Source organism: Gopherus flavomarginatus, chromosome 13, assembly GCF_025201925.1.
Source record: "Gopherus flavomarginatus isolate rGopFla2 chromosome 13, rGopFla2.mat.asm, whole genome shotgun sequence".
Classification (NCBI taxonomy): Eukaryota; Metazoa; Chordata; order Testudines; family Testudinidae; genus Gopherus; species Gopherus flavomarginatus.
In genome coordinates, this window is record NC_066629.1 from 16,341,752 (window position 1) to 16,355,170 (window position 13,419).

The 13,419-nt window shown below is 46.2% G+C and overlaps 2 protein-coding genes across 5 annotated transcripts in view; one reads left to right on the forward strand and one right to left on the reverse strand.

The window, feature by feature from the left end:
- The window catches only part of LOC127033657 (transmembrane protein 45B-like), a 39,746-nt gene extending 27,191 nt beyond the window's left edge, over positions 1–12,555 (reverse strand). The window contains exon 1 of one of the 2 annotated variants that reach the window (XM_050921739.1): positions 12,488–12,555. The gene's annotated coding sequence lies outside the window, so the exon portion shown is untranslated. Of the gene's footprint in view, positions 1–7,992; positions 8,202–12,487 lie in introns of those variants that run through there. The other variant, XM_050921738.1, reaches the window with a different exon arrangement.
- Positions 130–13,419, forward strand: part of ST14 (ST14 transmembrane serine protease matriptase) — a 56,489-nt gene continuing 43,199 nt past the window's right edge. Inside the window, exons 1-3 of one of the 3 annotated variants that reach the window (XM_050921570.1) lie at positions 130–187; positions 1,051–1,201; positions 7,108–7,204. Coding sequence is in view for 1 of the 3 variants with exons in the window: in XM_050921568.1 (XP_050777525.1) it covers positions 11,406–11,516 (111 nt within the window). In the remaining 2 variants the exon portion in view is untranslated. Of the gene's footprint in view, positions 188–1,050; positions 1,202–7,101; positions 7,205–11,036; positions 11,517–13,419 lie in introns of those variants that run through there. The other 2 variants (XM_050921572.1, XM_050921568.1) reach the window with 2 other exon arrangements.

Here is a 13,419-nt window from a genome sequence, read left to right on the forward strand (position 1 = left end):
GACGTCTCTTTTACTGTGTTGGTACAGCACCCTGCATAATGGACAACCTGAGTGAGAGCCCTCGGCGCGATGTCATGGCAGATGGGAAACTGAGGCACAGAAAGACAAGGTGGCTTACCCAAAGTCACCCAGCAGGTCCATGACAGAGCTGGGAATGGAAAGGAGTCCTATGCCCAGATCCTCAAAGGTATTTAGGCACCTGATTTCCACTGAAATCAATGGGAGATAGGTGCCTTTGAGAATCTGGGCTCTAGTCACTAGCATCCCTAATAGCTTCAGCAACTGCCCTCAGGATGTTTATAGAGTAGCAAGGGCATGAAGGACCCTGTCCCTAGGACATCTGCAGGAGCCTTGCAATTGTCTGCCCAGATCCTGGATCACTTCCCTGGTGTGATGCAGACTGTTACCGTAGATATAACTATAGGTAACATTTATGAATATCGTTGCCCTGGCTGCACGCAGGACTTCCTCTTGCTCAGCACTAACTTGGATTGCCAGATCTTCTCCTGTGTACTTATTGCTGGGAGGGAGGTTCAGGCACTAGCCTATCTAGTCTGGAAATCCTCTTCTGAGCACCCTGCTTCCATGGCAATATATGCTAGTTCTGTTGTTTCAGCCACTTTAGTCTGATTGCTGCTGCTTGAAGGGCCCAGCTGTGCCTAGCTCTGGGGTGAGCTCACAGCGAGGGAGTGGGCACAAGAGAGGTCTCTATCATTAGCAATTCTTGTAGGAAGCATATAAGGAAGCTCCAATAAAGGGAAAGAGTGTGTGTGTGTGTGTGTGTGTGTGTGTGTGTGTGTGTGGAGGGGGGAGGTGGGGGCATGCAATGAAACCTGCAGCCTGTGGAAGGGGATAGCAGATGTCACTGCTGTGTGCGATCTCTGGACCGTTGGTCCTTCCTGAGGTGAGGTATTTCTGGGAGCTGCCTCAAGGGTGGTTCTGTTCTAGTCAGGTTCATACAGCCCTCATGAAGGTAGTGTTTGAGCCCCTGCCTGAAGTGCATTAGCATCTTCCCCAGGTGATCTGTTCTTTCTCTCTCACTCTGCCCAGGGAACAACCATGAATGGGGATGATTAATTCTGTTTTACACAAGTGACGTGTAAACTCACCTGGACACCCTGCTACCATGAAAACAATTGAAGGAGCCACTGCTTGACCACACCCAGTGAACACATCTTAAAGGTGTTAAAAACTGTCTGAGGTAGGTGATAACACGTTTTAAACCCCACTTGATTGAAGTATACTAGCCAGCCTGAGGTTTTTTGATAACAAAATACCATTTTCCCCCCTAAGCTAGACAAGGCTGAAGTCATCAGATCCTGGTTTGCAGTTTCTCAAAGTTACTGGCTCCTGGGTTGACCATTTAAACCTAGACATGGGTTAGCAAAAATGGGACCACTGTAATGCACTGGAAATTCATAAACACGGTCACCCACTGCAATCCAGCAATAAGCTCTTCAAACCAGCTCTCTGGCGCTGCTCAGACTGGGCTGTTCCATTCGCTGCATTTTGCCAGCTCTCGCCAAGGTCTTGCTTTCCAAAATATCATTTGCAACCAGGCTTTGCAGGACTGGGAGAACGACGAAAAGAAAAATATAAAGGTGCCATACCCTCCCTGACCTGAGTAAGCTGCTTGTTCTGATGCTGCTGCTGTGGATCGTGACAATCTTAACCCATCCTTTTCACTCAGCTATGGATTTTCTTTACATGTTACGGAAACCCATCAACCCAGATCCCCATCCACTGCTGGACTTTCAAGTCAGCTCCTCCATTAATACCATTTGTGGTATGTTCCTCTCTGCACTTTTTTTTTTTTTAACTCTTTAGTTACTTAGGAAGATGTAAGAGGTTTACAAATTGTGGCTCTGTAAATAAAGGCAGACCAATAATCATTACCACAGTGAGCTTTTGTTTAGAGAAATATTATACAGTAATAGGGCTATCGCATCTCTCTATTTAACCGAGTGTTACTATATCACAGAGTTACCATCTTTACAGGACCCAGGACATGCTGTTGCTAGTGATTTTATTAAATTCAGTGAAACCCTTGATTCCATATATTTTATAAACTAGGTTTTTCTATTAAATGTTGTTCAAAAATTTGGACAGGGATGCTGGTTTGTTTGCAGGCAAATATACTTTAAATATTGAATAAATGGTAACCAAATATGTAAGTATCTACCTGTCCCCTATTCATAACTGGTACGTTAATTTTTCCATAACAACCACCTCTTGGACTGGTCCTGCTTTGAGCAGGGGGTTGGACTAGATGATCTCCTGAGGTCCTTCCAACCCTGATATTCTATGATTCTCTCATATTTTTTATACCATTCCTGTTGAGTTGGACTATTTTTCTTGTTCCAATGAGTAGCTATCAGTGTTCTTTCAGCTACTAGCAGGCAAGAGATTAATTCTTCATTTCCTTTAGTGTGACCATTTCTTCCCGGAAGCCCCCAGATGATTACCCAAGGATCCTTTGGTAACAAATATCCAACCATTTGTGATATTTGGTTAAGAATTGCATCCCAATACTCTCTGCTGACTAGACATGTCCAGCATCAATGTGTAAAATCTCTTCTTTCACCAGTTACTCAATCATTTATTTATACACCCAATCTATGTGTATTATTTCTTAACCTGACTGGTGTGCAGCACCACTGGAACAGTAGTGTAAAGAAATTTCCTTTTCTTGTGCTACACACAGAGGTTTTTCCAGATCAAGCCCCATTCTTCTGAAGTAACTGGTCTATCCAGATTGTTTTCCTGGAGTGTCCACACACTTTTTATATCAAATGTCCATCAGGAATACGACTGTCGCTGTCACTCTGTCTCAAAGAAAAATTTCAACTGGTTTCAACTTTATGAAGAGGATATTTGCCTGCTGCAGTACCACATTAACCCACTAGATGGATGATTGCCTCAGCGATATCTCAACAGACTTGAGAAATGGACTACATGTATTTGTATTTGTACTTGTACTACTTGTAGTCTGCATCCCAATTTAACTTCTCCTATCAAAATACTTCCAACGGAAATCATCTGTCATGGACCAGCACAGTGAACTGATTTATGACACTCGCAAAAGCCTGAGATCCTGCCTTCAAAAATCCACCTCAGAGCGCTTGTGTGTGTGTGAGATTTGTTGCAGACAATTGCAAGGCAACTGAGCATCAGTTAAGTCCATTGGCTAGTAACAAACCAGCAAAAAATAAACAATGCCAAGGTCCTGTGTGCATGCAACCAAGTCAAGGCATCTACGTATCTGGTTCTAGTTTATCATCAAGATAGGACCTTAACTATGTCTGTCAGTGTGTTGGGTGTGCCTGACCCTTTAGCCTGGTTTCAGAACATACAACCCATTGGAACCATACTGCCAAGTCCTTTGACTTGGTTGCCATTAAAATGCAGTTGGTAAGTGCTACCTTTCCTAACTCACAGCATACTGCAGAGGTTTTGCCTTTAAAGCCATGATCTTAGAAAGGCAGGGCAGGAAGGGACTTCTTGAGGTCCTCCAGCCAGGGGCGGCTCCAGGCCCCAACATGCCAAGCGCGTGCTTGGGGTGGCATGCTGCGGGGGGCACGCTGCCGGTCGCCAGGAGGGTGGCAAGCAGGCAGCCTTCGGCGGCACCCCTGCGGGAGTTCCACCAGAGCTGCGGGACCAGCGAACCCTCCGCAGGCACGCCTACGTGAGGTCCACTGAAGCCATGGAACCAGCGACCGGCAGAGCGCCCCCCCGTGGCATGTCGCCATGCCTGGGGCGTCGAAATGTCTAGAGCCACCCCTGCCTCCAGCCAACCATACTGAGGCAGGATTCAGCAGGTAAACCTAGCCCATCCCTGACAGATGTTTGTCTAACCTGTTCTTAAAATCCTCTGGCAATGGGGATTCCACAACCTCCCTAAATAGCCTGTTCCAGGGCTTAACAAGTCTTGCAGTTGAAAAGTTTTCCTAATATCTAACCTAAATCTCCCGTGCTGCAAACTAAGCCCATTTCTTCTTGTCCTACTACTGGTGGACACGGAGAACAATCAATCACTGTCCTCTTTAACATACCTTTTGTGAAGACTGTTCTTGTGTGCCTTCTCTTCTGTAGACTAACCATGCCCAATTCTGTCAATCTTTCTTCCCAGGCCATGCTTTCTAAATGTCTCATTTTTATTGCTCTCCTATGGACTCTTTCCAATTTGTCCATGTCTTTCTTAAAGTGCAGTTCCCAAAATGGGAAACAGTACTGCAGCTGAGGCCTCACTAGTGCTGAATAGAGCAGAACAATCATGTCTCGTGTCTTACATATGGCGCTCCTGTAAATACGCCCTAGAATTATACGTACCTCTTTTGCCGCAGCATCTCACTGTTGACTCATATTTAATTTACAATCTACTATAATCTCCAGATCCTTTCCTGCAGCACTGCTGCCTAACCAGTTTTTCCCCCTTTTTGTAGTTGTGCATGTGATTTTTTCCTTCCTGAATGTAGTACTTTGCTCTTGTCTTTATTAACTTTTATCTTATTGATTTCAGAGCAATTTTTCAATTTATTGAGATCACTTTGAATTCTAATCCAGTTGTCCAAAGTGCTTGCAACCCACCTCCCAGCTTGGTGTTAGATGCACATTTTACACATGTACCTTTTACGTCTTCATCCAAGTCATTAATTAAATTACTGAATACTACCAGTCCCAGGACAGATGCCTGCGGGACTCCACTTGATATGTCCTCCCAGTCTGAAAGTAAAACCATCAGCAATTCTAAAATTCTATTTTATATTAGAATATAATATTTATAATATTTCAGTCTTAGAAATCAGTATATGTCATCACCTGCTACCCTTTAGTCTGTTAGAAGAGGGTAGGGGGATTATGGAAGATATGATGCTTTATTGTTAGCATTTCAGATCTTCTTTAAACATGGGTTTTTCATTCAAAAACCAGTTTTGTTTGTGAATTATCACAACTCAGCCCCCCATTAGAAATTTTCCTGTGAATGTATTTTGAGGGGTGGCTCAGTTTTAGGACCTTGATATTTAGTTGCTTTTAATGGTATCCCAACAGGTCTTTCTGAGAGGAGGAATCCAATTTCAAGGTTCTTAAAGGGGTTGTAGATGGTATCAGGAGATGAGCTGCCATTCATAGAATCGTAGGACTGGCAAGAACCTCGAGAGGCCATCTAGTCCAGGCCCCTGCATTCAAGGCAAGACTCAGTATTATCTAGACCATCCCTGACAGGTGTTTGTCTAACCTGCTCTTAAGAACCTCCAATGATGCAGATTCGACAACCTCCCTAGGCAGTTTATTCCAGTGCTTAACTACGCTGACAGGAAGCTTTTCCTAATGTCCAACCTAAACATCCCTTGCTGCAATTTAAGCCCATTGCTTCTTGTCCTATCCTCAGAGGTTAATGAGAACAATTTCGTACACTGCAATTATTGAACAGCTTTCTAAGAGTAATGACACATGTCAGCTCTTGACCCACAGTCAGTGCAAGGGCACTGGTTTATGACAACTTTAGTCCTGAGCTACTCAACCATAGATCCCCGGATTACCGGTTTCCTGCTCTTACCCCACCAGCCCATGCTCCTTCTATGTTTCACAGTCTCCTGGGCATTGGGTATTTAGCTGAGAGACTATGATGGCTCTGAATGGCATTTTCCGCTCATTTGCTTTCACTGTGTCTCCTCCCAGTGAATCAGCTTTTTATTTACTCTTCGGAACATGAGGCAACCAGACACCACGTACAATTTGTTTCTTCCCTGATCCTACTTTTATCACCATGCTAGTAGCTGGATGAGATTTAGGTCTGTTCTGGGAAAAGAATGTGGACATAGATGGGTTGGTTTCTGTAGCATCTGTAGGGCTGCCTTGCGGAAGTGTGTGTGGGAGGAATGGGTGCTAGCGACTGCTGCTGGAGGCTGGATTTAGGACCTGCCCCTGAGAGCAGAGCATTTCGAGTTTATTGGCTTCCAGTGACGGAAGCACTTTAGCTGTGAAGCAGTTTGAACTCAGCCCTTCCCTAGCAGGGGAGCGTGAATGCTCATAGACTCGATCACAATGGTCCATCCTGATTTAGCTAGTCTGACCTCCTGCATAGTGCAGGCCATAGAACCCACCTACTCCTGTACCAGACCCCTAACCCCTGGCTGAGTCACTGAAGTCCTCCGATCATGGTATAAAGACTGCAAGTTGCAGAGAATTAAAACTATTGCTGTTGTGGTCTGCTATGCAGTGAAAAGTACCAGGAACTTGGCAGCTAGCCGACATCTATAGGTCACTGTGTGCACATATTCATCCTACAGCAAGGGCGTGTCTAGCCCATTGGTGTACTGTCTTAATGCTTTAGCTCATCTTGAATGGATATCAGGGCCGTCTTTAGAACGCAGTATTATTAAACTGGTGCCTTATACTGGCGCATTCGGCTCTGTGAATACTGGTGCCCCTATACTGGCGCGTTCGGCTCTCTGAATACAGCTTCAGCTACAGCGGAGGCAGGGGGGTCAAGCACCTCCTGGCAAGATGAGAAGTCAGCTCCTATGGACCCGGTGGTGCCCCACATTTTCCGGTGTCCTACACAGCTGCATATGCTGCATATGCCTAAGTTGTTTAGGGCAGATAGTGTATCAAGCCCTACCTCCGTGAGCTGCTTTGACGTGTAATGAGTAACTCCTGTAACAGTTATGGCATGATTGCTGTTTCATGCCAAAATACATTGTATTAAATACATGGACCCTCCCTGAGATCAGTTTCAACCCTGGTGTAAAGGTAATGGCCGAGTTCCACCCAGGATGAATTTGGCCCATAATGTTTAAATGGTGTATGAAGAATATGGTCACACTTTTTCTAAAGGAATGAATGTGTCTGAGTAGTTAAGTAGCGAGCGCTATGAGTCATAATTCCTGAGTTACTTACCTCTCTGCTTCAATTTCTGCATCCTTTAAAATGGGGCTAATCCTACTTGCTTCTCTCAGAGGGGCACTAGAAGATTTAATTCATTATGATTTAGATTAGTGCTTTGAGATCTTTGGGGGAAAGGAGCCTAGAATTACAAAGCGTTGTTACTACGTTTATTAGTATCATGGAGTTTGAGGTCAAAAGTCTGATCTCTGTGTATTGCAGGCCACAGGCAGAGAATAGGAGTGACAGAGGTGAATGAGTGCCCGAGGGCTTGGCACTGGCAAGGAACTGATTAAATGAGCTGTACCCAGATGATACGGTAAGTGACCCACACCCATGTGCTGCACAGGAAGGTGAAAAAAACCAAAGTCACTGCCAATGTGACCCTACATAGGGAGATGAATTAGACCCTGAGCTTGTGAGCAGGAACCAGCCAGCCAAGCACCTTAGAGGGAGAGAAGACTCTTTACCACCTCCAAGCACTGGCTTTCCCGCTCCAGTATACCATCTCCAGCCGTGGCCATCCCTGATGGTTCAAAGGAAAGAAACATACAAAATACTGGGCGGGGGGGGGGGGAGAATCCCCTTCTGACCCCTACCTGTGGTCATTTATTTTGTCCTTTCACTTGATCTTTATCCAATGGTGTTTAACTGACTTACGCTGATGATGTATCAACACCCAATAAAAATATAACCTTTGTGAAAAAAGAAAGCTTTGGAAGAATATATTCATGATGGATATAACCGCATATCATTGAAAAAGTGCATAGCGGATTGTCAGCTCATTGGGGCAGAGACCATCTTTTTGTTCTGTGTTTGTACAGCGCCTAGCACCGGGGGTTGTGGGCCATGTCTAGGGCTCCTGAGTGCTACTACACTACAAAGAATAAATCAATAATATCATCATTGCAATGAAATACAGCTAAGGCCAGCTCTCTGCCCCCAGGCCTTAGCAGTGAAATGCCACAATTAGCCAGGGGCCTCTGACTCCTCTGTCTCTTTAGCTCCTTTGCATCATCACATTTCAGCTTGCTGCCTCCTATGCAAAAAGCCACTCAGCACAGCAGGTGAAAGCATTAGCCTGTAAGCAATAGGAACCAGATTTACCAAAGTGCTGAACGCTCACAACTCCAAGTGACATCAGCAGGGGCTGCGGCTGTTCGGAAACAATAAATCAGGAGGGCAGCATACACATCCTGCCTTCAGCCCCGGCGCTGAGCTCCTTCTGCTTCGTTCGCTGACGAAATGGGTGCTGAGGAGGGATGGGAGAGCGAAGAGGATCAGGTCAGGGAGGGTGGTGAATGGCTAGGAAAGGCACTTCTGCCTGCACACCGGAGTAACACACAAACTGCACTCTGGCACGCAGCCCCCGAGGGTGTGGATCCCAGGGCAGGGAGTCTGGTAGAAACACAGCCATGTATTGCACAATGCAGCTGGCTCTCATCCACTCAGTCCTCTACGATACTGCATAGGGCACCTGTAAGCCCCACCTGCTCCGGAGACTAGCCAGCTATCAGTTTCAGCAGGCTGACTAACACAGCTGGGTTTCGAAGGGTTACATCTTTATCTGGAAAAACAACTAGGAGTCCTTGTGACACCTTAGAGACTAGCTTAAATTTGTTAGGTGCCACAAGGATGACTCCTTGTTTTTGCTGATACAGACTAACACTGCTACCACTCTGAAACCTGTCATCTTTATCTGGGGATACTTCCTGGTTAAGTGATTGGGATGGTAGGAGCTTGTGGGAGAGCAGGAGCAGGAGGGTGGGGAGGGAGTTAAGGTTTTTACGTGAAGGAGAAGGAGCTGTCTGTGTACCTTGGGGTTTGCACGTACACAAAGAGCAAATCAGAGGAACACCCGGGCTGCAGGAACAGCCCACAGCAGGGGTGAGGGGAACTACAGATTTGCAAGCAGAATGATATATTTTAGACAAAGGAAAACAGCAGAGAGAGAGCACAGGATATGTATGTGTCTCCTCTGTCACAGGCTGTCATAGCCACAAGTGTGAGAACAACATGGCAGTTTCTGCTGCGCACTGGCAGGGTTTTTAGGAATATAAAAGAACAGTGCATGGAAGATCACACTTCCCCAGCTACATACACCGCATCTTGTAAGGACGGATTAAGGCTGGATCCTTGCAGGAGAGACCAACGGATGTGTAAGGGACCCAGGGCAGCAGTGAGGAACACAGGGCCAGGCTCTAATCGGTGTTGCAAGCATATTAGAAATTCATATGGGAGATGCCCAAGTTTGGAACTGAGACTAGGTCAGAGTGCTTTGCTGGTATAGCTATCCGCATATAGCAGGCCAGCAAACACTAGCAGAGTGGGTGCATCTTCTACTGACAAAACTGTGCTTTTGCCAGTACTGTAGCATCACTTATTCCAGCCTCCCTGAGCAAAACAATCGATACCTGTGAACGTTACAGGTTTGCCAGTATAACCGCATCTGCACTAGTGGCTTCTGCCAGGACACCTATATATCGGTCATAGAGCAGACCTCCTCACATCTCTGACCAGCACAGCTATGCTGACAAAAGCTTTTGTACAGTAGATGTGGCCTAAGAAGGCAAGAGCTGGGTTGGAGGAGACCCTATGATGGCAGGCGAGGAAGATCAAAAAGTTGGGGGAGAGGAGCTGAAAAGTTTAGATGAATCCATGTTTCATTTATTCTTAATCCACCCCTGAGTCTTGACAGTTAAAAATTAGGGAGTTCAGGGATTTGGCCCCTCCTACCCACACAGTCCATAAATAAAGAGCAGTGGAGGCAAAAGTGGGTGGATAGAGTTTCAATATAAATAGACCCCAGCCACAATTTTTAAATTTGTGTCCAGATCAGAGTTTCCCCAAAGGCTGGAGTGTTTGGATCTGAAGTTCTGTTGTGGATTCATCTCAGAGTCTAGCGATAGACTCAGTCAATCCCACTGCAGCCACATCTGTTGTTAACCTTAACATCTGACTGTATGGACACCACATGCTATGCTAAAGGTATTTCTCTGCACCCTGAAACTGTTACCAAGTAAATGCCCTCCCTTGATTCATCAGAGCTTGGCTGCCCACAAAAGTGCTGCTGCTTTAACTAGTCAGGTATTGCTAGAATGGTACAACCTCCCTAGTGTTGATGCAATTATATAAGCATAAAGCTGCTTTATGCTGGAATAGGTATTCCCATACACGAAGTGGACTAGACTATACTGGGCTAAGGCTCCTTTATACCAGTATAACTGGCCATGCTAGGGGGTGTACCAGGACCTCGAGGGTGATAAAAAAAAAAATTTGCTCCTAACAAAAAATAGTTAGACTGGTACAGAAATGGTGTGTAGAGCAGGCCACAGTGACCAAACAAGGAGGGACACCCAGGCATTATAATCCTTGGTGCAGTCTGCAACCCTGTTCACAGCAGCAAGAAGGTGGGACCTGGTGTTTGCTGGTTGGGCAGTCCTTTGTTCACTCCCGGTTGCTTCCCAGCTCTATTCCAGTGGCTCACATTGTCAATTTCACCTTAGCAGCCTATTCAGAAAGGTTTGATTGCTCTGTGCCTGCATGAAATCAGCACATTTTCCCCAGCACAACCTCTTCCCCTGAGAAGTAGGGCTCCATTGTTACCTTTTGGCTGCGTGTGTGTCTATTAAGAGGAATCCACTGTAACTCTAATTGCTGTATACCCCCAAATACCCACTCCCAGCTAGTGCCTGGGGGTATCCCCAAAATTTGAGAGGGTTTGGGGGAAGGTTATTCTGGTGGGAATAAAAGGGGCTTTTCTGCTGCTGGTTCCTTTATGTATACATGTTAATTTCTATGATGCGGGGGGGGGGGGGCGCGTCATTTTACTGTAAATCAAATCAATGGTTGGGTCACCGAGAGCTTTTCTAATTGTTCAAATATATGAAATGTCCGCTCCTCACCAGTGTGTGTGGACACCCCACCCATAAGGTGCCACCATCCACCTGTATCAGCGCGCCTCACAGGGATGGAGGATTGCAACCATCAGGGTTTTTTGGTTTTCTTTGCAAGTGAACGGAGCTGCTGAATGAGCCATTTGCAGGGGGCAGAGCCTTTCACCTGCCAGGAGGAAGAGGAGCGAGAGGAGGGGCCCAGGCGAGGTAATCTCGTGTGATCACACACAAAGAGCGACACAGCCACACCTTGAAACTACCTGAGCCCAAGGAGAAGGGGAGGAAAACTCCAGACAAACAACACAGGGAGGAGAAAAGGGGAAGGAAAGCGAACCGAACCGCAGGACCCAAGTGGGAGGGTAACCTAAGGGGCAAGGAAGTGCTGTACTCAAAGACCTTCTCGTTCCCACAACTGGCTTCACCCGGTCGGTGAGTTTCAGCTGAAACTGATCAGCCATGGACTCAGGTTCCTGAGCTACTCAGCCACCAGGAAGGACTTTGTACACCGAAGCAGGAACAACAGCTCTTGTGCGCTGGGATTGAAAACGTTGAATTGTTTGGGGTGCAAACTCCACCCCCACGATTTCCCAAACCTCCCCAAAAAAAGAGGCGGGGGAGGAAACCATGAAGAACTATCGGCTTTCCGAAGAAAGAAAAATGAATGATTATCAACTTCCCCCAGGACAGAAACTGGAAACCTCGGATTCAGGGCTGAAGTACAACAATAGAAAAGAGGTGAGCTGCATTTGCAGGGCTGTTTTCTAACCATTCCCCTCTCCTGTTTGCCGAGTGAGTGGAGGGGAAGGCCAGTTCTAAGGGCGCCTGCTCGCAAGATGCAGATTTCTGGCTGTTTTCTAAAATAAAAACGAGTTAAAAGTATTTTCTAGTGCTGGGACGAAGGCTTGTGGAGTGACTTAAAGAGCATTCTGCTTTTCTGGCTTGTGGGATAGATAAGCAGCCACTCCTGTTCAGCGAATAACACATAGGGGGGAGGGAGGCTGGAGCTGGTTGCTGCTCTAGCTCAGGGTGTCTTTGATGGCAGGGTTTGGCCTGGTCTGATTCGTCCTTGCAGGGCTTTTCATATGAGAAATGCTGTCTGTTAGTTTTCACAGCAACAGGACTGTTGGACAGGCCTATCGTCCTGTCTTGCCTTAGGTGGAGTTAACTTACAGGAGCGCTCTTGTGCAGACTCTTTCTGCAAACTGGAATCGGTTTAACTTAAATCTGTTTTGAGCCTACTTTGGTTAAACCAGGGTACAGCCTTGTATGGACTGTCTTAAATGGACTTAAACCCAGGTCGTTTTGATTTTTAGCTTAATGCAGGCCTTGTCTGTGTGACCAGTTGTAGGGCTCAACTCTGAATCCCTTTGAGTGCAAGTAATTGAGTTCAATACAGGGGTAACTGGGTAAAATGCCATGGTCTGTGTTTATACAGCCCACACTAGATGACCTAACAATAGTTGGCTCTGACCTTAAAATCCATTACTCTAAAAACCAATTGAATTAAATGGGTGCAAACATAATTTCAGTACTTTTAACTCAAGTTTGAACCAGGCTTCTACTATTTCAGGTTAAAACAAATACTGGACAGATATTTTCTATAGTTCTAAATGCAGTTTAAGTGTATCAGGAGTCCACACTGTTTTGCACTGGATCTAACTCAAATAGTTCAAAATCATCCCTGTATTTGATCTAGAGCAAGTTACCTGTGTAGCCCAGGCCTTGTGTCAATTCAGGGGGCTGTTTTGTTGCTGGTTAGTTGTGTGGAGTATTTCTCTTGCCTTGTGAAAGAGGGCCAGGCTAACCTGGCCTTGTCTCTTAACTCCAAGGCCTTGGCTATTATGTCAGTGGAATTTCCTGCTAAGGCCTCACCAGGATGTTGAACACTTTATCTCCTGAAGGGTAAGGTCACATCAGAGAGGTGATTTTCTGAGGGTGGAATTGGGCCATTGGTGCTGACCAGAAGTGTGTGCACCTCTTGCAGTCTCTGCTTGTTTAAAACCTGGTGTTTAGAACATTGTATTTTTATATTTAAACAAATGCAAGTGACTTCCCTGATTGTTTCTAGTCTCTTAGTTGTTGATCTATGACCTGTAGGTTCCAAGTTGAGCTATTGTGAGCTGCAACGGTGAACAATTGCTGAGTCATTTTCTTCTTGCCCTGAATGAGGAATTTAGTTATGCAAGGCAAATGGCTTCATCGGGTCTCAGGCTGTGGGAATATCTGCATTAACTGCATCAATCTATGCTCAAGTTACTCCTCTCCAGTGAGCTTAACTTGCAGCCATGCTGCAAAGCAAGTGCTGTGTCCACACAGGTCCTGGGGATGGTGTGAGGAGGAATTACAGGAAGGCATTGGAGGACTAGTTGTGCTACCTTGCATCCTGGCAGGGCCAGTGCTTCCATTTAGGGGACCTCCTATTTAGGGAGGCGGCATTTTGCCACCCTTGGTGGCAATTCGGCGGTGGGGGGTTCTTTTGTGCTCCGGGTCTTCGGCGGCAATTCTCCGGCAGGTCCTTCACTCGCTCTGGGACTCGCCGCCGAAGTTCCCCGAAGACCGGGAGTACAGAAGGACCCCCCCCGCCACAGAAATGCCACCAATGACTGGGAGTGTGGAAGGACTCCTGCCTAGGGTGCCA